This window comes from Triturus cristatus, chromosome 9 (genome assembly GCF_964204655.1).
Source record: "Triturus cristatus chromosome 9, aTriCri1.1, whole genome shotgun sequence".
In the NCBI taxonomy this organism is placed as follows: Eukaryota; Metazoa; Chordata; class Amphibia; order Caudata; family Salamandridae; genus Triturus; species Triturus cristatus.
This window is the reverse complement of record NC_140592.1, coordinates 151,780,137-151,806,322: the sequence shown is the minus strand read 5'-3', so window position 1 is coordinate 151,806,322 and position 26,186 is coordinate 151,780,137. Positions and strand designations below refer to the sequence as shown.

General features: G+C 43.1%; 1 protein-coding gene across 2 annotated transcripts in view; it reads right to left on the bottom strand.

Moving 5' to 3' along the window:
- The window catches only part of CACNA1D (calcium voltage-gated channel subunit alpha1 D), a 1,031,608-nt gene that overhangs the window by 671,981 nt on the left and 333,441 nt on the right, over window positions 1-26,186 (bottom strand). For both annotated transcript variants that reach the window (XM_085624624.1, XM_085624625.1), the window contains exons 11-12: window positions 11,609-11,635; window positions 7,897-8,057 (exon numbers count right to left, since the gene is read on the bottom strand). In XM_085624624.1, coding sequence (XP_085480750.1) covers window positions 7,897-8,057; window positions 11,609-11,635 — 188 coding nt within the window. The remainder of the gene's footprint in view (window positions 1-7,896; window positions 8,058-11,608; window positions 11,636-26,186) is intronic.

The window sequence follows — 26,186 nt, the reverse complement described above, 5'->3', positions numbered from 1 at the left end:
CCCTGGGGGCAGATCAGGGCTATTGCCTCTGTCTGCACCCCAGGGGGGGAAGAAAGACTGACGTTAATTTTTGGGAGGGGTCATTAAAGTGCCCATTTAGGGCAGCCCCCACCCCTACGCATTAAGAATAAAGAATCCCTGGTGTCTAGTGTGCCATGGAAAGAACAGTTACGTCCATGGCACCAAACGGGTTAACAACTTTCCACTGTTTTAACAAAATGAATACAAAGACCAATCCAGTGACATTACATACATTCAGCAAGTAATGCATAGTCAGAAAGATTGCACTGCATTCAAGTCGTGTGATGCCAATAAGCTAGTATCTGTACAAATTATAGTCATGGAGGACACCTTGGCAGTAAGCCCATTGTGGGTTCCATACTTTCTCATGCTTCTTTGTGTAGCCACGATCGTTGTACACAAGCTCTTCCGCCTTGGGGCAACAGTCCATGCTTGGAGTCACTCTCTCAGGGGGATCTCTGTCTGATTTCCAATGTCATGCAATGTCTCTTTCCACTGCCATCATACCCAATGCAACTAAAAGACCAGTACCCATTCCTCCATCAGCCCCAGTAAAGCCATTTTAGGACCAATTATGACCACCATCTACCTGCCCCATAGCTGTGCAAATGTGGGGTGGACTTGAAATCAGCAATACAGAACTTCAGGTCTTTCCTGCACTGTACAAGAAGATGCCAATATCAGATTTACATCTAAGTCAATTTGGACTCGGGCTCCTTTTTGTTTCTCTTCTTAGCTGTAACAAACTCTGTGGAAGTATTTCAACTATAGCAAACAGATACATGCTGATATTGCTGGGACACAGGAGGCCATCTTGGACTCAGTCTAGTTGGCAGCATATAGGGTCACGAGGTCCTGCTTCCACTTCGTGGGTTTGGAGTGTTTGAAATAAAGGATATGCAAATACTAGAGATGCCTTTCTTGCCAAATAGTTCCATGGTGGGCTCTGGTTCTGGCAGGTTGAATTTAGTCTATATAACTAATTTATCTTTGTGCACCTCAAGTGCACGGCATAGCTGTAGGTATCTGTAGAACTGGGAACTATGTAATGAGTAATTTGTTGTGAGTTGCTCAAAGGTCTTAATATGATTCTCTTCCCATACATGCCCAAGTTTAGTCTCAGAATCGTAAACCCTGTTAGTGTGACTCTTGTAGCCACTAGGTGTACTAAACTGGTGACTCGCAGGTAGGGACACCCTTCCTCTAGCACCGCAATGCTTGGAGCCAGGTAAGTGTGTTTGTTCTGACCGGGGGTAAGCTAAGAATTTATACAGACCTATTGAGTAACATTCAGATCATGTGTCTATCTGGAAGCTCCAACCTGACACTGGGGTAATTTTGCTCTTCAAATATACAATCATTAAGCGTGATCATTTGTGTCACCCTGTGGTATAAACTGAAGTCTGTCTGCTAGTTCCAAGCCACTCTCGCAACGTGACCATACATATTGTTGGAAAGATATGTTCATGATGGCCCACCTGCCAAGAGAATATTTGAATCGAGGACTGTAATTAATTACTTAAAAGATTATGGGGGGAACGTCTTAGAGGTGATCTTGCGTTAAGTATGAAAAAACATGAAAGTGCAACCATCCTGAATAATATACCCCTTCCCATTGTAGACAGTGTCAACGTGCACCATGACTTCATATTGGGGCTCACGCTTGTGAAAACAGTGAGGATATAGTTAGATCACAATTTCTTTGTTTATCCTGTGGGATATACATACGCAGGTATTTCAATTGCCCGCCTCCCTACATCGGTTTGGAGTTGAATGGACTTCTATCCTGGCAGCTCAAGACCTGGACATTGTACACTTCTTAGAATTTATCCTGAGGCTGGAAGTGTCACCTTATATCTGCAGCATTTAGAATAGCCATTTTTTTAACTCCCTGAATTTTGAATGTATAGGAGCACATCATCCGTATGGAGGGGTATTCTGTCTTCACATTCATCTCTCCACCTGAATTCTCTAATCGGTGCATCCCACTCCACAAGTGGTTCATTCACTGGAGCAAAAGGAGGGTAGAAATGTGACAGCCAGTTTTGTTATTTATATATTACAGAACAGGCAGGCATGTTGCAATCATTCTTTTTCCCACTACTATGGTTCTTCACATAGGTAACTACAACTGAATGGCATTTGTCTGTTGTACTACGGGTCACACAAGGATGGTAACATGTGTCATCTCAGTGGCCATACTTCATTTTGATTGTAGATGAAGACGGTGTTCCTAATGGCTAGCCACCAGTAGGTCAATCACAGAAAACACTGAAGCAATGGAAATGCATATTGTATTTATATTATCATTTGGCAGTCAAAGCCCTCTTTTGTGGGGGCTCATTTTACACAGCTGATATTACACTGAGGTGTAATCCCTCTTACTACTTATTTCAGCTTGGGCTTTTGTATTTGGTTGTACAACAAAATATTGCAAACAAAAATTTTTGCAACAAAAATATTGCCAAATAATTTCGGGGGACAATTATTGATTTTACATACTTTGTAGGTAAATTAAAAAATATCGACAATAAACACATAGAAGAACACAAAATCATTAAGCATATGACTTTTTAACTATTATACACTAAATTAACAAAATATATTAACGTTAAAATTATTATTGTATTTTAAAAATAACATCTATAATAAAAAATATGTAGGTTTGGAGTGGCTAGATTTACTATACACACTCCAACATCAGCAACAGTGGGGAAAGTTATGGAGTGGTCAGATTCACAATTACCACTCCAACATAAGCAACAGTAAGGAAAGGGTTGGACTTTGGACGGGGCAGATTTACTAATCCCATAACCACATAATGACTTTACTATTCTAGGTCCAACGTGAGAAACAGTAGGTAGGGAAAGTGTTGGACTGTGGAGAGCTCATATTTACTATATCCACTTTAACAATTAATGTATGTGGCTCATGGAAGCATAGGATTTAATTCATTTTATGGTTTTAAGATATTCTATGTGATTTGAATTGTAAAGGTTTTTATTAACTGGAACAATAAAATCTTATTTCATTTGATTTACTATTCCCACTCAACATAAGCAACAGTCGGGAAAGTGCGGAAAGTGTTCAACTTTGAAGAGGTCAGATTTAATTTTCCCACGCCTAAATTAATACAAAATAAACTACATGTATATATAAAAACTAAATACACGCAAAATATATTTCGAACATAAAAATATATTTTTAACATTCTATAATTTATAAAAAATAAAATAACTAAAATAATCATATAAAATGACGCATAAAATGATATTAAAAATTATATCAACTAATATATATATTTTATATAAATATATATATATATATATATATTTCAAATACTTGCTATCCTAGTACCCTAAAATGACTTCAATCACAAATACATAACAGAAAAATAGCAATACACATCATTTAAAAAAACAAAAAAACACTATCAATGTAGTTATTTTATGAAAAATCCTAAACCGTAAATAATTAATACCCAAATTATTAAAAATAATTAACACAATCAATTATCTAATTAAAATTCTACTATCATATTTTTGAAAAAATGTATTAGATGACAAACACATTTACATAATTAAATAATTAATTAATAAATTAAAGCATATAAAACATTTATAATCAACCAAAATGAAACATTTAAAAATCTTACCACCCTATTCCCCTAATACCCAATAACCCATCAAAAGAAACTTACATAAAATCAAATAAAAACTTTAAAATATAATAGCAAATAAAAAAAAACACTTACAAAATGATTAAACATACTTAACATTACAAAATAACATCTAACACAAAAACGAATAAAAGCCAACTATATAATAAAAAAGCAGCATATAACTAGATGTTAGAGAATGATACAGAAAACTTTTTAAAAACGATATTCTTACTTTCTATATTCTGTACCACAATATTATTTTTGTCAGAATATTTGTTTGTCAGAATATTTGTTTCTCAAAATATGTTTGCAACAATATTTTGTCAGAATGCCATTTCATACATCTGAATGTTGACTTGGCCGTTGTCTATCTTGTGTATATTGATTACATACTCACTGTCCTTATGTATTCTTAGTTTTGACGGTAGTCAATTACTAACCAACGTTAGGTGTCATGCCTGACTTTATCTCTTTGTAGGTTACAAAATTTTACTTAAATATCCTGATCTGTGCCATCAGCTTTTTAGAGATACTTTCTGATATCTTGTCGGCTCTAAACAGTATGGCTGTTCAATGATGTTTGGTAAGTCAGTTGCATTACTGGTCCATCACACAGAGATCATTATGGGGATAGAAGGTGGGGAGAACCATAAGTTTCACCATGGGTTAGAGGCATATAATTAGACTAATACAAGAGAAGGGGACATAATATTTGCAACAGAAGGGATCTCAGTTGCTAATGCCATGGGTCTCCATCAAGTAAAAGATATTAAGACGATAGCAGACAGTTTAACGTCTTCTGATCGGGGGCCCTCTCCTAGACTATCAGTTAAAAATGAGGTGAGATAATTTGGAAATATCAGTCATCCACTATGAACAAAGGCCGCTAATTATTAAAAGGGGATGGAGGAACCTTGTAGTCAAGATAGACATACTACCTGTGTTATTTTCAGGATCTTGCCCAACTGCATATTAACTGTATATCCTGTGACTAGTCAGAGAGCAGTCACAGAAAAAGTTGATTGTAATTGTAAAGAATTTGTAAAGTGTGTTAAACCAAGAGGCATCAAAGCGCTAATCTAGATAAACACTGAGTGTGTGTGTGGGAGGATGGGTGTCCTAAACAGAGAAAATCTAAACAAATATGCTGATCTGATAGAGGGCTAATTCGAGAATAACCACGTTTTAACCTGCCTTTGGAAGATTCGAGAATAACCCCATTTTAACCTGCCTACGGAAGATCAGGTACGAGTTTAAACTCCAAATATGCTCCATGGGAGAGATCCACAACATGGGGGCTGCACCTGTGAATGCTCGTTCTCCCCAACTAACTTTCCTACACCTAGGGATTCTCACATTGCTACGACCAGCCGATCTCAAAGGTCTACTCAGACATATCAATTAAAGGCAGTCCTCAGATAGCTCGACCTCTGCAAATGGTGAGCCTTGAGAACCAAGCAGAGGGCTTTCAAGACACCCGCTTCCGCACAGGAAGCCAGTGGAAAGTTCTCAATCCCTTCCTGGTTGATGGATATTTACCAAGGGAAGTGGTTGCTCGACACCTCAGCTGGCTGGAAAAGTATACAGAAATGCATGAGATAACGAAATGGCTGGTTTTAGATTTCTACTCCATCAAGAGAAATGAATGAATGAAGGGTAGATATGGCTATCAGTTTAGTGGCAAAAGGAACAGGGGATGGAGATTCCCAATGGAAAGAGGAAATATAGTTGGAGGAACAAATCCAAATAATTTTGAGGATTACAGTGCAGAGAATGAGAGTTTCAGGGCATAAGTAACTAATGTGCTTGTACCTGACCCCCCCAAATATTTAAAGAGATCTAACCAATCTCTACAGGATTATGCTGCGGGTCTAGACAGAGGATGGGGCTCACGACTCTTATTAGGTGGCAGTGTAATCTAGTACAAACATAATGGAATGAAGTGCTTGGCCACAAGAGATAGGGATTTAGGTGCAACAGTAAAATTGGACCTCCAGTAATTTTACCACTTGTAGGAGGGGGAGCTGTGCTAAGGGGATGAAAACACAGAAAATTATTTACCAATTGCTTGGAACAGCCTTGGTGACTAATCACTGCGCAATGTAAAACAAAGTAAATGCCAACTGGCAGTGGACACACACCCTTTGGCAGACTCAGTCTCTCCAAAATGTACACACAATGGGCCTGATTCACAGAACTAACTTAAGACAAAATCCTAAACTTACTATGATAATGATAGTAAGTTTAGGATTTTGTCTTAAGTTAGTTCTGTGAATCGGGCCCAATATTCAGAATAGGAGCAATGCCTCTGATAAACTCTGGGGTACACTGATCAACCGTCTGACATCATTAGACCAGCTGAGAGACTTTGCATGCCAAATAAGAGCTCTGCAGCTTTTTAGTCTGATGGAAAAGTAAATGGCTAATCATGGCTTCCTGTACATTTAAAGAGGCGGAGAAAGTAAGCCCCTAACTGGTTGAAGCCACGTGGGGAGGGAGGATTACCCATAGGTTTGGAGGATGGTGTGTGGGTGGGAGGTTATGAGTTGAAATTAAAGGAATGTTAACCCACAGGAGAAAATAAGGAGTAGCACTGATAACAGTAGCGAGAGATCCAATATTGTACTGCACTCACCAATGTGTTATGTTGATAAAGCCCACCAGGGCATTTTGCTGACATGATTCTTGCTTAAAATACAACATTTCACACAAAATTGAATTCTTACTTTACTATTTCATTTCCAGGAACAATGTTTATGATATCAAATCCACAATTCTGCTGTTGCATGGTGACCTTCAGCCACTGCTCTTTCCTCCTTGGAGACTACCACTGTGCCTTCTGGATCAAACTTAGGGGAAAAACCCCATAAACCATGGCTGGCATGTATAAATACCCTAGAAGGTTAGTTGAGGAATTTATTCCACCACTATAGTGGTTTGGCAGACTCTGCAAAACCCTAAATGAGGTCCTATTTTCTTTCATTCACGCATTTCCTAAGGCACCTTTCATGATTTTCTTACTTAAGCCAAAGAGCCGAAATCCATTATCTTCTACGAGCTGTTCAGATAATTATGTTTTCGGTGTACTAGGTTACAAAACATTTTAAACAGTAATAAAAAGTGCAAAATGTCCTTTGTAATTCAGTGCATTATTTGGTGGAACTCGACTTTATAATTAGTGTTTTATATATTGTAGTACTATGTTGTTTTGTGATTGGTAGTGCTGAATGTGAGCCTGTTGTTGCAGGTGGGGCTCACCAGCACATATTTAATGGGGACAGACACTTATCTTTACCTATCAGACTTTGACCCAGAACAAGAGAGAGAAAAAGTCAAAAGGGGAAAGGAGGAGGAATAGAAAGACAGAAAAACGGACAATGAAGTATGGCACCCTGACCTTTGATAGTGTTGGCCATGGGCTTCGGAGGTATATTTTGGGCCATGATTATGAGTTTGGCGGTCCATCAGACCACCGAACCCGTGGTGGAGGTCCGGTGGCAGTTGGGGACTGCCGCACCAGTGGTCTGGCCATCATATTACAAGTACGGCGGTTGGACCATTTTAGGACTGCCGCAACTGCCAGGGAACCGTGTTCCCTGGTGGTGGCGCAACGGTCTTGGACAGTCTTGGTCTTGGACAGCAATAAGCTTGGTGGTGCCGTAGCAGCACCACCAACCATATTCTGAGTTTCCCCACCACCAGCCTTTTCATGGCAGTGAGCCTGCCATGAAAAGGCTGGCAGTGGGGAACAAAGGCACCCTCTGTTCCCTCTGTACACTGGGATGCATGCAGGGGGACACATGGTGTGCCCTCTTGTGTGTATGAAAGCTCCGTTCCTGCATGGCATGGACTAAACAGTCCATGCCGTGCAGGAACTTGCTTTGGCATTCCCATTGCGGTTCCTTTTTCAAAGGCACCGCCGTGGGAGCGCCAAAGGACCGCCTGCCAGACCAGGAGAAAGCTTGTAATCCGGTGGGCTGCCGGCGGTCGACTTTGGCGGTGCAGGAGCGGGGCGTTGCCATGCCGCCCGCCCCGCTCCCACACTGGCAAAGTCATAATCAGCCCCTTATTCTTTTATAAATAAAGCACTGGGTTGGCAATGAACTTGCTTTTGAACTAATCAGTAAGATATATCGCCAAAAATTCATACGAAAGGAAACTGTAGGCCTTCGGAGTCTTCCTGTAGGTTAACTCAATTCATTCTTCAGTTTTACCTTGGATTTGTGTCAACCAGTTTGGCTGGTTGTAGTGCTCGGATGATATGGTTAATGTGTTCAGGAAGACTAAGACGATAACCAGCCAATAAAAAGACACCGACTTCACCGCAGCTCTGCATCTTCTTCGATTAAATCGGTTCCAGCGACGCCAGCGTCGGCTGTCAAAGACATTTGAATGGTTTTACAAATTACACAATAAATAAACATGACAATTAAGAAGCAGATAATAAGCAACCATGTGCACTGGGCTCTGCTCTGAGGCACAGGCATGACTGAAGGCCAGTCCCTGAGCCTAGAACTCGCAGCTCAAGACCAGACGCCATCAACAGTACAATCAGGGCACGAGAACAGGGTACAGAGTTAAAAAAGCTTTAAGACTTACTGAGGAAACCTTCTTTAAGGTTATGTTATGACGAGGTTATGCTTGTAGAGGTTACCAAAAACATCAACTGTCATTTTAATGTGTACACCACACAAACCCGACATTTCTTTGCATGACAAAGTTAAGGTAGCTCTGCAAATTCAACAATCATAATGCTCTGCCCTTCACATCCCACAAAAAAAGGCACAGATGGCATCATCAGGAACATCATTGCAACCACAGACTGCAGGGCAAGCAAAGAAAAAAACAAGTGGGCTCTAGAGGAAGTGGTGCTGATAGGACCTGGACAAATATTGGTCTAGCATTCAGAGCACAATGAAAACAGCAGACGCCCAAGCGTGGTGGATGGTCCACACAATCCTCCGGACATTTTTGAGTCATTCCCAGCAGGCCATGTGCTAAGCACAGTTTCTACACAGTTTAAAAGGGCCAGCCAGCAACAGTACTAGATGATATCAAGGAACATTGCACCAGGCCAGATGGATGTGAGATTGGCCGAACAACGACTCCTTCAGAGTAAAGACCCATGCAATGTAGTGAATCCTGATGTAAGTGTAGCCAAATTCACCTGCGATGTAATGACTCCCGCTGTGTACCGCCTTGATTTAATGACTCCCACTTTAAAATGTGTGATTTAAAGGGTGCACCCCGTCTTTTCTCCTGTAAACTGACTGTTTGTCATTTTAAGGCTCAATCTGGCACATGCATCAAGCTAGGATTTTGCAAGTCCTTAATTGCGAATATTAAGGATTCGCAATTAAAGACTCGCAAAATCCTATGCATGTAGGAATCGCTATAATAATAGCGATTCCTACACATTCCTTATTTGCGACTCGCAACTTGCGAGTCACAAATAAGGAATAGCTTCCCATTCATTCCTATGGGCACACAGGCCCATAGGAATGAATAGGAAATTGGAAGCTCAATTTGCGAGTACCAATAGGTACTCGCAAATTGCGCATGCAATTTCAGGGTGCAAGGGTGACAAAAGGACACCCTGTTGCACCCCTGGAATTGACCTGTGAACATATGTTGCGCACACAATTGCCCTAAGGGCATGTGTGTGCGCAACATGAAACTTTGAAAAATGCACAAAAGTGCTTTTTTCAAAGGTTTTGCAAATTACCATGAAGTTCAACTTCATGTTAAATTGCGCACCCTATTAGCGAAATCGCTACTTTTACTTTAATGCATTGCAGTTAAGGAATCTCAATTTGGGATTCCTTAAATGCAATTGCAATTTAAGTAATCGCAATTTAGAGATTACTTGAATTGCGATTTTTGCATTTTAGAGGATGCATCCCAAATGCAAAAACACCAGTCGCAAAGGGGCAGATTCTGAGAATCTGTCCGTTTGCGACCGTTTTTTCTTTTGATGCATGTGCCTGAATAACTTGTTTCTGACAATATCACATTTGATGCTTGTCACGGTCTCCTGATGCGACTCAGGCAAATTCTGCCTTCTCAGAGCATTATCTTCTTACACCTCTCTTCCAACCACTTCCAGAAGGAACTTTTCATTTTTTGTTATTCATCTATTAACGGATTTAGAAAGCATATACAGATCCAAAATTAGTACCAAAGTGCTTCACCTAGGATAGCATATCTCAGCTTTTACACTAAATCACAAATTGATAAACTTTTTCCAATCTAAAATGGAGGCTCGCACTGAACCATTAGTGTTTTTTAATGTACATTCAGTGTGAAGGATACACAGCTAAATGAACAGGTTCATTGCAGTGATTCCTACACTGTGCAGAGTAAGCAACTGTGCAAATTTCTTGAGATTTAGTATAGATGATATTTTCTGAAAAACAATTTGGTGAATGATGCAAAAGAATCTAATTTCTTCCCTCCTCTCTGTTTAAAAGTGATCACGTGGACTTGTCAAGAGGTTCAACAAACATTGCCATTTTTCTGAAGATCTGTTTATGATTTTTGTTCTTTTTCTACACTTCAGTTATACATTTTTTTCAAATTACCCGCATATGAGTGTTGTATAAGTTTGATATAGAATACTTTCTGCAAAATCTAAAAACATAAGGACTGTATATTCAGTGTTCCCTTTTCACTTGTAATGTTGACTATTATCGTACTCCGTTTTTAGGTCAAGGTTTGATGGAGCAGCTACCTAACAGACCTATTGTTTCCAATAGATATACAGTGGGCTCTGGGTCTGCCTCTTCCAACCATTAGCTCTCACCTAATGCTACTGGCTGTTCTGGTGTATCCTTCCGCCTCCAAAGGGATGCATACAGTGTAATGCATGTGAGACAATTTCACTTCTGCATCCCTCTTAATTTGTTGGCTCCTCACTGCTTAAACGTTCACAAATGCAAACTTAGGCGGTATATTCTGTTTTACCTTTTTATCCGCGATGTTGACTTTATTCATCGGACTCTATTTCAAGTCAGGGGTTGATAGAGCAACTATCTAAAAACACCTATTGTTTCCAATATACATACAGTAGGATTTGGCACTCCCCTTTCAACCACAGGCTCTCACCTAATGCTGTTGTCTCTTTTAGTGTATCCGTTCGCCTCCAATGAGATGCATTCAGTGTAATGCATGTGAGACAATATCACTTCTGACTCCCTCTTAATTTGTCTGCTCCTCGCTGCTAACGCGTACACATTTGTGCATGCCTATATTTACATGCTTTAGTACATTAATCCCAGAATGACTAATTTTGCTAATGCTTCTCTGCTTAATGTATACACAACAATGTTTCATCAAAAGGTTAAGAACAGGAGTTTTGTCGCCCCTTTTTTTACCAGCTCGGATATGACTGAAGTAAAGTTTACACTTACTTTTGAGGTGTTTTAGAAAACACAGACATCTTAAGTTTACAAGATGTAACGCTGTTTTTAGGTCAATCCTCACTATGGCCCCATTTGTAGCTCTCTCCCACACACACCAGCAAATCCTTCCAAACACATATACACCTTACTCACTCTTACACCCTCGCCATCTCCCCACCTCTTTCTCTCTCCTCCTTTTTCTCTATCTCGATATTTTACTCTGTCAGTCTGTCTTTCTCTAATTTCTCTTCACCTGTCTTTCCTCTCTCCAATAACCCACTGCACCCTCTAATATGACACCGCTCACTTTCCCATGCTGTATGGCAGTCTTGCTGTGATATATCAACGTGAAAATGCAGCATTTTCGCACAGGGCATGTATTACTGTGTACACATCCAGCTAACAAGCAGATTAGAAAACAATAAAGAATTTCACATTTTTTAACACACAGACTGACTGACGCGTTACATTCATTTCATGCAATTTTATTAAATACAGTTATGGATCAAAAAGGTAATACATTTACCTGCACTTTGACTTTGAGAGGGACAAACTGAAAAAGAAAGTTTGTGTGTAAATGACATTTTACTAACAATTTAAATCAAGAACAAGAGAATATCATTTGTGGAGAGCATCTGGCTGTCAATCCAAACTCCAAAAATTAAAAAATAAATCTGCACATTTCAGAACAAATATTAAGTCAGTGTATTTCATAATGGCATTGCACTTTCAGTCTCATGGTAAACATATATGGGCTAAGAAGAAAAAAAATCAGTACTCGGAGACTCTAAATAACAAGCATTTGCAATGCAATAGGTCACGCATTTGCGAGACTTTGAGCTATTGGGATTTTAAATTACAATGCCTTTTATGTATGTCTTGAATTTTTAAACAAATAAATAAAAAGGAATTGTCATTTACAATACCAATAGCTTAAACTCTAAAAACTGCGAGACCTATTGCATTACCAATGCTTATTTCTTTTGTAATGGAATGTCGACCCGGGCACTGTAATGTAATGTAATGTAATGGGGTTTTTATAAAGCGCAGGTTGCACTCCAGGGAGCATCTTTGCTAAAACAGGATGCTTAATTTACAGTGGCAGAAAGTGTAGAGTGATTAGTCCTCCCGTGGCCAAGAGGTATGTATTTCTAGATCAGCAACACAAAGACATTAAAAAAAAAATGCAGAAAAGGCATGAGTATTGTTTTAGAAAACTACCGGGGTGGATAACATTCCAAGAAAAAGACACATGTTTGTTTCAGTAGCTTTTTAGCACGTTCAGGAGGCGCTGGAAGGCGTGCATGTCCTTCTAAGCGCATCTCACCCTCGCAATAGGCGGGCACTCCCTTGCTATTCATGCTCCCAATCCTTCGGGCATCCATCTCAGTCCTGCGTTAAACATGGCTTGGGCTGGCTCGTTTTTAGTGCCTTTGATGTTCAGGGGGTTGTAAGACGGGGTGAGGTCACACCACACACAGAACATGTAGCGCTTAGGTAGAATCACTGCCCCGCCTGTCACAAGGCGCCCAAGACATTTCCGGCTAGATCTGGTTCCCTATGTACATCGTTTATTAATTGGTTCACTAAAGCCATCGACAGATTAGCTCCACTCAACCCTCAAAACAAATCGCCATTTGGAAAGGATGAAAAACGTTTTTTGCGAATCACTGGAGAGAAATTAGCAGAAAAAGTTATAATTTTGAAGGCAAGCTTATATATGCCAGCTTCGTGAATGTTTCGCAGATCAACATTCAAAGCGCAGTGTGAAGATTTCACTCCTCAGGTCTCTCCGCCTCCAATACTTCGCCTGAGCTCTCAAGTTGGCGCACTCTTTCCTGCCACTAAAGGTGATGGAAAACCACCGCTTCACTGGAAATGGGTCTTTATTTATAAAATGACTTCCGGACACAACTCGCATTATTTACTTAAATTTTACAGAAAAAGTTTCCATTGATTTAAGCCTTGTATTCTGTAGGAAATGTCATGTCTGCTTCAAAGAGAGAGCTGACAAAAACAGCAGCTCTGCATTATTTTATATAAAATGGCAGTAAATCAAACCATAATTACGTTCACGCTCATTAACAGTTTCCTTACACCAACCAGCAGACAGTTGTAAGTGTGGAGTTGGCGGGCGCTAGGCCCACATACTCCTGAAGGATTACACAGACACAGATAGTATGGGTGCATAACTGGCCCAGGGCGCGTGCGATTGGCCCCTTTTATTATCAGGGTCACCTGACTGGTGACTGAAGGAACTACAGAAGAGGGACCCTGATAAAGTTCATGAGCGAGGAAGAATACAGGGATAAGTATCATACACAAAACACAGAACTTCCTACGCTTGTCTTTCAGAAAGGCAAAATGTCCACAAATATTAACAACAACCACAGACCACGGTATACAAAACAATGTTATTTCATTTATTTGTTCATTTTGTTCATTTTTTCGTTATTATTTTGGGCAACATATACAAATAATGTCACAATATTGAAACAAAGTTGTGACTAACCTTAACAGTGTACGGACAATTCATCTAAAAAACATATATACAAAATAAATTCAAGGACATTCAAAAGCATTAAAGACAATAGACCTGAAAAACACAAAAAGAATTTTTAAACAACAATCTAATAACGGTTAAAACCATGGGTTGTGCAATATAAACATGAGACCAGCGCCTGGTCTCATGTTTATATTGCACAACCCAGGTCTATTGTCTTTAATGCTTTTGAATGTCCTTGAATTTATTTTGTATATATGTTTTTTAGATGAATTGTCCGTACACTGTTAAGGTTAGTCACAACTTTGTTTCAATATTGTGACATTATTTGTATATGTTGCCCAAAATAATAACGAAAAAATGAAAAAATGAACAAAATGAACAAATAAATCAAATAACATTGTTTTGTATACCGTGGTCTGTGGTTGTTGTTAATATTTGTGGACATTTTGCCTTTCTGAAAGACAAGCGTAGGAAGTTCTGTGTTTTGTGTATGGCACCTGACTGGTGACGCCTGTGGTGGGTGGGTGCTCAGTGTGTGGTACAGCAGGGGAAACACTAGAATGCTGATCGGACGATCACTACATCCCTCACAAACTTTATTAAAGGTCAAAACAATGAAGTCCGAACCTGTGGGAGAGAATATAATTTGTAAACAAAATGCAACACAATAACAATGACTTCCACGTAGTCTCTTCCGCTGCTGGCCAACCGCCGATGATGGTATCCTTGCAGCCAGGACCACTAGTTCTCCTTGGCACGATGTCAGGGTGCCCTGTAGATGTAGTCTTTCTTGGACTTGCAACGTGGAAGTGTGATCTACAGTCTCTCTCTTTCTATTCCACAGCCGGTGAAAGTGCAGATGGAATGATGGTGGATCAGTTATGTGTTATTTTCCACTGTACAGTCATGGGTGAAGTACTTTCTCCATCTGGTGATTGTTTACCTCCAACGGGATTTGCAGTTGCAGGACGTCCCTCTCATGGATGGCCCTCTCTCGTGGGTGTCCCCTCTCACCGGATGACCCGGAGGCCCTTTTCTGCTAGGCTTCCACTGGACCGGTGGACCAATCAGGTTGGAGGAGTCGCTACGGGTCACCTCTGCATGTCCTAAGTTCCACCTGAAAGGGTGTTGTTGGTACTTGCTCCTTTGCGTGCTACCTTTGTCCTCCCAGGACTTCCAGAGTGTGCTTCAATAGTCCATCTCTTGTGTCGGGACCCACTGCCACCGGTGTCCAAGAGGCCTCTGCCTCTTGGATATCCACAGTCCTGTGTCCGTTCCATCCCAGAGGTGTTTGTTGCCAATGGCCCGGCCTGCTCGCCTTTGTCGTCACCAGGTGAGCTAAGGATTCGCACGTGGATGTATACTCCCAGTGATGCTGATGTTCTCCAAGTACTGTGTTCGGATGTTCATGCACCTTTTCACTTTCCTCTTCGGGTGTTCCCCTTCTGGTGTGTGAGTTAACCTGTCACGCACACTTCTTTACTCTTCTCCTCTGCTTTTCTTCCTTCGCTGTGGCGTCTTGCCACTCGAGTTCTGTCTTCTCTTTCTTTCCTTCGCGACGCTGTCTGGTCTTCTCTTCTGCTGGTCTACCCTAACCAGGCCTCTCCGTGTAGCGTGCACTCCACACGTGTGTCCCTGGTCTTGTCCTCCCCTAGGACACTATCTTCACCTCGATCTGTGACTGGACCTGCCGTCGCGACGTTCTTTTGTTCCATTACTTCTGACTTCTAGTTGATGTCTTTAAACTTCTCCTCTGTCACTTCCTGGTCCTCTTCGCGGACCTCTCCTCGGTCATTCACTTCATGGACCTCTTGTCAGATCTCTTCCTTCTCTCTGACCTCTTCGCAGGTCACGTCACTGTCTGACCTCTTGTAGGTCAGTGTCATCCTTGCGACCATCTGACGGGTCGGCTTCTTCATCCTTGCGACCATTTGGCAAGTCGGCTCCTTCCTCCTTGCGACCATCTGGCTGGTCGGCTTCTTCCTCCTTGCGACCATCTGGCTGGTCGGCTTCTTCCTCCTTGCGACCATCTGGAGGTCGGCTTCTTTCTCCGTGCGGGTCTTCGTGCTTCTGGTGGTCTGCACAACCAATTCTTTTTCTTGCTGCAGTCGCGTTGCTTCGGCTCGCTTCTGACTGCACCCTTCGTTTGCTTCATTGGGCGCCCTTGCCGCGCATTATCTTCAGTATTTCATTCCTGGAGCTGTAACCACTGTTCCTGCACTGCTGCGCACTTGCTTGGTGCTGGGTTCCTGAATCACTCTTTGTTTTTCTGGTGGTGCTCCTGCCTTTTCCTGCTGCTGCAACGACAACGTGTGGCCACCAGGTACCGCTGCGCTGTCGGTCTCAACTCGACCTGTTCCTGGTCACCCCTTTTGCGCACTTGTGACTGCGCCCTTTGTTTCTTCTAGGGGTTCCTCTCACTGTATCACTTTGACTGCTGGGTACTTGCCTACGGTTCTTGCAATAGCCCAATCACGTTGTAGGGTTACCTTTCCCTTCACTGACATCTTTTGCGCTGTCCTCACCTAGTGCCTTTAGTGCATTCCTCGCTGCCGCCGCATACTGCTCTCTCCTGGCACGTATTTATTTTACTGATGCCCCTACTTGCCATATGGGCAGCTCTCCATCCCCCAACTCCTCTGTGTAGGTCACAGCAGCCAGGACCTGTTTCTCTCTGAGCAACCTCAGTGCTCACCAGTCACTCTGTCCCGGTTCTGTTGCACATTATTTGGGCAGTGGGTGCGTTATTGCTAAATGGCCACTTGGTGGCGCTGCTGCTTTGGCTTTTAACGGCCACGGCAGCTTCCCAAACGCTGCGAGCATCGTGCTCTGGCTCTGGCCGTGCAACGGTCGCTTGCAGGCCTACCACGGGACTCCTGGTCCCCTCGGCTTGGCTTGGGTGCCGGGGAAGATCAGGCCAGCTGCCAGCCTACGCTCAGCTGCAGCCTCTCCATGGGACTTGTGTATAAAGCACACCGGCTGCCTCCAAATCACCCTTGTTGGACTTCCGCCCTGCAGCAGGACTTTCCTTCCTCAGCGGTTAGTCAGTCTTTTATTTCCTTTAACCTGGGCCGTGCAGGAGGGCAAAATGCACGTTCGGTGCTTGGGGCAGGAGATCTCTTCCCCCTCCCGCCTACGCAGCTCCCCGCTCGGCCTCACACAGTTTTTACTTTCTCTTGCTCTGCCCCTCGCCACAGGCCCTCTTGCATCACGGGCTGCGCAGGGGCTACATCTCTTCCCTTGAAAGCGGTTTTGGTTTCCTCCTGACACTGTGCTCTCGCCGGCAGTCCTCTTCACTGCTGCTGGCCTCTGGGTGCCATTCGGTAAGGCCTTGTCCCGCGCAGCACTCCTCTACATGCCTTGCGCACTCGCTGGCTTTCTGGCACCCTCTTCCCATGATAAAGGCTGCGGGCCGCGACACATAGCTGCATTTGTATTCCGGCCGCTCCTCTCACTATCAGCCACACACCAGGATTTTGTACCTTCCGCCCCTCGCAGCTAGGCCCTTTTCTCACCAAGGGCTGCGCAGGGGGTGCTGGCGCCGCTCCGATCTACAGGCGGCACGCTTTCTTCTTTCCGCTCCCCTCCCACGCGCAGCAGCTTCGTTCAGTCCTCACGCTGCGCGGGGTGGGGGTTGGAGCTACGGCTTTGGCATTGCGTAGCCTCACTGCAGGCTTGTGTTCACCTTTGGCTGCCTCGCAGCAGCCAGCCCACTTTTACACAGGGGCCCTCGTATCCACAGGGTTCGCGTTAGGGCTGGAGTCACGCTAGTGACTCTCCGGATCGTTTGGTACTACACCCACGCAGGCTCACCTCATGCCCCGTGGGCTTTCACGTTGTTCATACGCGGGGTGGGCTCCCGCTCCGATTCCTGGACAGGACCGCGGCAGGTCAATGGCACCAGTCAGGCCACGGCTTCACTGGTGCTCTCCCTTTCGCCCACACTTGAGGCAGTCGCCACAGCTTCTTTTTCCTCTCATCGGACTCGCCGCCTGCCTGGCGGGTCATCGCGGCCAATGTGGGTGGGCTTCGGTCGGCTCGCTCTTCTTCCCGGTGCACTTCACACTCCCCCGCGGGTTTTCACATCGGTGCGGGGTGGGCTTCCGATCACCTTCTGCCCTTCATGCAGGCCCGGGGCTTTGCACGCGCCCCGTGGGCTATCTGGCACATCCCGCGCCGGCTTCTGGGGGTGCCCTCTACAGGGCAGCCTACTCCCCCCTTATCCTCAACTGCTGGGCTGCTGCACGCACGGGCACAGCCCCCTCGTCGCCAATGTGGAGTTGGCAGGCACTAGGCCCACATACTCGTAAAAGGATTACACGGACACAGATAGTATGGGTGCATAACTGGCCCAGAGCACGTGTGCTCGGTCCGTTTTATTATCAGGGTCACCTGAGTGGTGACGCCTGTGGTGTGTGGGTGTTCAGTGTGTGGTACAGCAGGGGGAAACACTAGAATGCTGATCGGACAATCACTACAATAAGCATTAACAACACCTGCGTTGGGGCATACCAGATTCACTTCAATTTGGTCGTATTCATTGCTGTGAAAGGGCGCCAGTTATACCAGTAAACATAGGGTGACCAGAAGGCTCCGTGCAACCGGGGAGCCACATTTAAGTTCCCGGGCTTTACTTTTACATATCGTAATGAGGTTGAGGTGTGTTGGTCTAATTTGCTTAATTCATATGATCCAAGACTGCAATTCCCAGAATGCACTGATATGGAACACCGAAAATGGAAATGTACTTACAATGGGAACGTGCAACAGTCTGATTTCCCTACTCACAAGCATCCACCGAGGAATTGAATACAAAAATCCAGAGGTTGTTTTGTTGCTTTGTTCACATCCATCCACTGACTCCCATTGCTCACTACACCCTCTCTCCTCGTGTCTCAATGCCTCGATTAGAAGCTGTCTTTCTGATTCCATCGATTGCTGTCAGTCTTTTCTTGCTTTTGACTCACCTTTTCTGCCCCTGTGTGACTGGCCAGTAGGCAGGACCCTACGATGCCCCGGAACGAAGGGCCACCTTGCGGTTTAGCTAAGTTGAGGAGCAGGCTTGTAGTAACTAACAGGTTTAATGGAGCAGGAGCAGACATGAACTAACAGAATGTAAATGACCATGAAGGAATAGACAAGCGGATAGCAGTAACAGTAAGGGATCAGCTTTCAAGTTTTAATTATATATATTTGCCGGATTGTACTGTCTGCAGACTGCAGTGTGCCACACTGTGTCATTTGAGTGGTTCATATATGACATTTTCTCTTTGAGGGACACTAACCTCTCAAGTGTCAGTTTTTCAGGCCCACTGTTGAGCAATCCAGGACAGATTGTAATTCCTTTGCATTCTGGGCCTTGTAGTCATGAATTTCTAACAAGATGAACAGAACTATAAGTCCCGAAATACAGAGGGTAAACAACCTGGAGTGGATGAGCTACTCAAGAGCTACGTGTCACAATCAACTGAACAAGAAACTGTTAAAATCTTCAGTCCGGACTTTCGTTCCGTTCTGTGGTTACAATGAAAAATAAAATGCAATGGAAAAATGCTACTGGAAGGCCTGCTCCCACTTGGCATGGAAACTTTAAAGTTGTCCATATCTGCTTCCCCACGAACCCAACTTGGTTCTTTGTGGGGCAGGAACGTGCTTTTTTTATAAAACAGCTCATACTTTTTCTGCTTTTGTATTATACAACACAGATAGCTGATCTTGTTCAATGTTAGTTGACAGTGTCTCATCTTAACTTTTGCATTAATCTCAGAACCTACAAGTCCCAGATTGCAATGTAAAACAAGCGCTACAGCTTCCTTTATTGAAGAGCCCTGCGCAGACCCCCCATACTGAGCAGTTTTAGACCAATTTCTTTTCTTTTCACCCACGCTTTAGCTTATAATGTTTACAGCTAAAGTGCGAGTGTGGCGATTGTAACAAAAGTACGCAAATAAAAAAAAATATCGGCCACGCATTTTTTTGTATTTGTTGACTTTTTTTACACTCGCCGCACTCACGCTTTTTTTTCCATTTCTTTGCTTTTGAAGTAATCTTGGCACTCGCATTTTAGCTTAAGCTGTTTAAAGCTAAAGCGCGGTGAATGCATAGTAAAAAAAAAGTAAATCCATTTTAAACAAGGATCTCAAAACAAACAATTAACAGTGCGGCGCTCATGACGAGCGCCGTGCTGAATATGTATGATGAACAGCGTGGCGCTCGTGACGAGCTCCGTGCTCATTATCTATTGAAGTATGTATGTAAAAGAAAGTTCCCCCAAACACACATAATAAAGGAAAAGCGGACGAAAACAGTAGTTAGGCGCTGCTGCTTCCGGACTAAACAGAAGTCAAGATTGGATCAACAGCCACTAAAAAGCAAGATAACAGGAGCTATGCCAACATCCAACAAATGGCAAAAGGCAGGAGAAATTACCGGGCAATAGGAGGAGTTTCACATAACATACAGATTACTTGACGTCTCAGAGAGACAGCGCATGCGCGCTGCCTAGGCGAGACCTAAAAAGTAGGCTGAGCCTAGAAAAATGTACCGGAATACTTCTATTGAGCAAATGACGAAAAACATCACTGACAACTAAATTTTGTTTATTCTTTTTCGTTAGATTTGTATCTCAAAAGCATGTGGTACTGTAAGAGCAATTTCATTGATAACTTCACTTAAATCCAATCCTCTCCCTCCTTTTCAAGGAAAGAACAAGCAAAATCCAATGTCCGGAATTTAGGATTAACAATATATTTATTTAGCAGAAGTATTAATTCAATCAGAAATCTTTTGAATAGCAACTATGATGTTACAATAATCTACAAGGGCGGGGTACTTATAAAGGGTTAGAGAAAATGTTTTGTGTGCATTACTTGCACCAGTTGTGTGAATTACATTGACTAGCGTTAGGGAGTTCCAGTGCAGGGGCCTAAAAGGGGGAAGCATTAAAACTTAGATGGAGGCTGCAAGGTGACCAGCTTGTGAATAAAAGACTGAGGTTGATGGATATGAGATTTGCCGTAAGTGTAAAAAGAAATAGGATATCAGAGAAGCAATTTGAAACTGCATTTCCTTTAACGCCTCATGTCCATAGACCTGTCAACTTGTGAAAGTGCTTCACTGTGTGGAGGTGGTGGGACCTAAGAGGGGCAGTGCTTCGTGCTGAGGAGAGTCTAAGGCACTTTAACAGCCTTCCCCCTCCAAAAGAGAAAAAAGCAAAGCTTTTAAGGCCCCCACCGATCGCCTGTGGAGGTTTCACACCCTATGACGCTCATCGGCTGAGCAGGGTCATCCAAACAATTAGCTGGAAACCTGCTCCTGCAAGGTATATTACATAACTGTATGCACACTGTGTGAGATCAGCTGCTCACCAAGTGACTAGGTGAAGGTATCCAATATTGTGTGATACACTGTGGCTCAGAGTGAGTTGTAAGGTCTGGGTTTAGTTTTTAGACATATGTTTTAATCTCAACACCTAACTTCAATATATATATATATATATATATATATATATATATATATATATATATATATATATTTTTTTTTTCTCCTTCTTCAAAAAGTAACACGCACTCTCGAAGTCTAATGCTTAACAGGAAGCCAATTTATTATTTGCTACGCGGTCGAAACGCGTAGCAAATAATAAATTGGCTTCCTGTTAAGCATTAGACTTCGAGAGTGCGTGTTACTTTTTGAAGAAGGATAAAGATTATTCACCGGTGAGGGCATACCGGCAAACGCACCACCTCACTTCGGGCTCAATCCCGGAATGACCCATTCGGAAGATTGCATATATATATATATATATATATATATATATATATATATATATATATATATATATATATATATTCACTTAAAAAACCATAGGTTTCACACATGTTATAGTTAGCTGGACATTTCACTCGTGAAAAACCATTGAAATTCCCCCGTTATAGTTAGTGCAGGCAACTATAACTCACGCGACCGCAATCCTCTGCTGATGACGTCAGATATTACATCACTGTATTTAGACACTTATTTACCCATGTCTACTTCCATTAATTTTTAGCTATACATATATTACAAATATTTTTTTTTCAGAAAGACACATATGTCATCAGTGATGTAATATCTGACGTCATCAGCAGAGGATTGCGGTCCCGTGAGTTATAGTTGCCTGCACTAACTATAACGGGGGAATTTCAATGATTTTTCACGAGTGAAATGTCCAGCTAACTATAACAAGTGTGAAACCTATGGTTTTTTAAGTGAATTTGCAAGGTTTTTTAAATGCTAATTCCTAACTATAACGTGTGTGAAACCTATGGTTTTTTCAGTGAATTTGTACGGTTTTTTAAATGCTATATTATTATTATTTTTTTTTTTTAAGTTTTTTCACCGTGCGCGCGCTGTGGGCGCTTGGTGCGCTTCGCGCACCAAGCACCCACGATGCGTTGTTCGTGCCGTGCGCGTACGGTGCGCGCACCCCGCGATTTTTTGCAAAAAAAAATATTTTTTTTTTTACCCTTGGGGGTCCTTCAGTGACCCCCTGACAAAGGCTAGGGGGTCAGGACCTGTCCATCCTGCCCCCTTCTCACGTTTTCCCCCTTTGTTTTTCATTGCCTCAGACTGCGAGAGACAAAATGGCGGCCGACACTTCCTGATTTCGACCGATTCGAATGTTTACTGACATCTAACAACCAATCAGAATTGCGTTCGCGCACGTCACCGTGCGCGTTCGGTATGCTTACCGTACGCGCACGGTGCGCGCTTATAGATATATATATGCTTTTAACTGCAATTTTCTCAGGAACTAATGAACAGATTTACACCAGACCTGCAAAAGGCACATCCCTGAACTGAGGACTACCTCTCTGCCAAATTTCAAGTAATTCTGTTCAGCCGTTCGGGCTGTAGCTTGGACTAAAGGTCCTATGGAAAAATGCATGGGGAAAACGCGTTTTGGGACCCCCCCTTCTTCTCAGCCCCCGCTTGACGAATCCCCCCGAGACTTTCAGGGAAGGAGCGGAGCGGAGCGCCCCACCTATTTTAAAAATTTTGCGAGGATTCGTCAATCGGCGCAAAAGTTATTCCAAATAGAATGTTGCGGATTTCCTATGGAAACACGGTCCTAACTATAACTATCTACTGGCGACCGCCAGTAGATAATATATATATATATATATATCTCAATTCACTAAAGTACCAAAGGTTAAAGAAGATGTTAGAAATCGGGTTTCTGGTTGGCAGAGGTATGCACCCTGTCCAAGCAGGGACCACCATCCTAGTCAGGGTAAGCGCAGTACACACTAAACAATCACCTTTGCGCACCCTCTGGTAGCTATATACACTATGCACGTACTCATTTAAGCATTCCTTTTGTGTACTGGTGTCTGAAAGTCATACGTGTTTGCTTTATTTTTTACTTCAAGTTGCAAACAGAAATTTCCTGTCTGAGCCTTTTTTCCTTTTGTTGTTATTTTTTTGTATTGTTTATGCTTTATTTTACTCCACATTCTGTATTGTCGCTTTCCCTTGTTTGCCAAATATGGTTGGTCGGATGCAGGCTTGTGTCCCACCATACTGTGTCTGTCAGAATTATTGTATTTAAACTATTAAACTATTCTATTGTCCGTCTGGACAATAATTAATATAGCACTGATTCCTGGTCTATATTTATCCAAACCTTTTTAATTAGCTTTGTCTTGGGACCACTGTACCTAAAGCTAACGATTACCCAAGGTCCCTGACCAATCCTTATTAGGTTCCCTTGTTTTGTAAAAAGAAAACCTCTGGTAGCTTGGCCCAGAGCAGTCAGGCTAACCTAAAAAGGCAATGTGTAAAGTATTTGTGCACACACATACACAGTAACACAGTTAAAACACCACAAAAAGAATCTGCACCAGTTTAGAAAATAGATTATTATATTCTGGACAAAACAAAGGAATAAGTCAAAAATAGCGCATAGAAGCAAATAGCACTTTGGGGTTACTGAAGGTCGCGCTGGACCGGGACAAAGTCAGAAGTTTAGGCAACCCACAACCGACCGCAGGCCGGTTACAGGGCACACGCAGGGCACGCTGAGCAAAGTACCTTAATCCTTGTCACTGAACGAAATGCAACAGTGGTGAGGCGTTCTGTGAACAAAACGTCAAGCCAGAGCATGAGAGTGATGCACCGGGTTAATCCACACTATAAACAATGTGTTGATCTTCTCCACGCGCTGGTGACAAAGCGTTGATCCTTGAAGCAGTGATTCTGGAGGCAAATGGCGGTGCCTAGTGCCGTACGCAGGGTCCAGACCTCACAGCAGTGGTGATGCATGGATCCTAATGTTGTGCCAGGCAATACGTCGGTGTCGATTGCCACAGAGATGCACAGATTCTGGCAGATGCAGCACTTTAAACTCACATCCAAAGGCCCTGGACTGGATTAGCATTACTTGGCAGAGCAAGGCTTACAGCAAGTAAAGTCCAGGTGCTGAAATATATATCCCTGAGACTTCAGCAACAGGAGGCAAGCCCACAAGCCCTTGGAGAAACTTAAGTACTTAGGATGTAGAGAGTGGGTCCAACCATTATCACTTTCAGACAAGAAGCAGCAGGCCAACACAACAAAGCAGGTAGCAAAGTGGCAGTCCTTCCTACAGTACGGCAAAGCAGTTAGCAAAGTGGCAGTCCCTCCTGCAGCACAGCAGCTCTTCTTCCTGGCAGAATGCCCTTAGTTACAGATATGTTCTCAGTACATGGTGTCAGAGGGCCAGTACCTATACCCATTTTACCCTTTGAAGTAGCGAGACATCCAAAAAAGGTCTTTGTAGTACACAAGACCCTTCTCTGCCCTGGCTCCAGACTCGCTACAGGGGGTATGCAACCCTTTCTGTGGGGACAAGACACAGCCCTTTCAGGTAGTGTCCACCCCTCCCCCTCACCCTGCTCAGGCAGATCCATGAACATGCAGATGACCACTGAGGCACACCTACCCTTCCTTTGAGTGTGGCTGTCTAGAGGGAATGCAGGAAGCCAACTGTCACCCACCCCAGACGTGAATTCAAGAGACAGGCAGAAGGCACCAAATGATTTAAGTAAGGAAATGCCAACTTTCTAAAAGTTGCATTTTCAGAACTGCAATCTAAAAACCAACTTCACTAAAAGACGTTTTTTTTAATTGTGAGTCCAGAAACACCAAATTTGGTTGTCCTATCTTTTTCCAATTGGAAGCTACACTTTAAAAACTTTACAAGGCAGCTCCAATGTTATCCTGTGGGAGTGATAAGCCTTGAAGTAGTGAAACATGAATTGTGGAGTATTGTACCACCAGGACATGTACAACCTAACAGTACATGTACCTCCTTTTAAGTACACTGCACACTGACGTTGGGTTGTCAATGGCCTACTCTAGGGGTGACTTATGTGTAATAACAAGGAAGGTTTGGGCTTGGCAAGTAGGTTAACTTGCCAGGCAGACACAGCAGTTTAAAACTGCACCTACAGGCTCTGCAGTTGCATGCCTGGTACATGTTTAAAGGGCTACTTATATGGGTGAAACAATCAGTGCTGCAGGCCCACCAGTAGCATTTGATTTATAGGCCCTGAGCACATGTAATGCACTGTTGTACTAGGGACTTACAGGTAAATCAAATATGCCAATTTTTTTATTGATAAACCAATTACTGGCACATTTAGATGCAGAGCACATGCATTTTAGCACTGGTCAGCGGTGAAAATGTGCACAGAGTTCTACAACCAGCAAAAACAAATTTCAGCAAAACAGTCAAAAACAGGAGGTCAGAATGCAAAATGTTAGGGAAAACCACACCGAGGATACCAGGCATAACAGAGGAGTTAAACGTAGGCCTTCTAATAGTAAAAAACAATGTTTAAAAACCACCAAGTGTAGGCAACTGACATAAGTATAAGTCAACTTTCTGGACCTGGGGAAGATCAGAAGAGGCATGGACCTTCTGTCTGTGAACTGTATGGAAACCTAATGGGTTGAACCCCCTTCCACTCGTACCCAGGACTGAGAAGTTGATTCCAAGGGTCAGTTGTCAGACCTCCTGTGTGGCTTCAGGGGCACAGCAAGCTCCTACAGGCCCTTTTTCTGAAGTGACCAGCTGACCACTAACAATTGGACCTGGGCAGGACACTCTTGGTCCTTAAGTGCTGCTACTGAGGTCTTGGGAGCCGTAGAAGTGATACAAAAGAGCTACTCCAGAAAAGCCTAAAATTTGGGACCTTTGGATTTTCAAGAACTACGAAGTGTCACCGAGATCAAGTGCTCCCCTTCCTTATAGAATGCGGTACTAGGGGGTGGTCTCCCTGGGGCCATTAAAGGCTCAGGATGGGGGGACGCTCCTTCCTTCCCTTTTTGAACATTTCGGCCCTGGGGACGAGCTTCCCGGGGCCTATAATGGGAAGGGACAGGGGCTGCACGCCCTCTTCCCCTTATGGAATGCAGCCCAGGGGTGGGTTCCCCAGGGCCTGTAATTGAAGAATGAGTCCCCGTCACCATTTGTTTTGTTTTCTGCTGCCTAGATAACACAGGAGAACCACGGGAACAAGACTTGCAGGATCGAAGCAAAAGTGGCTGATTTGTTTTGCATTTAGGCACGGGGTGG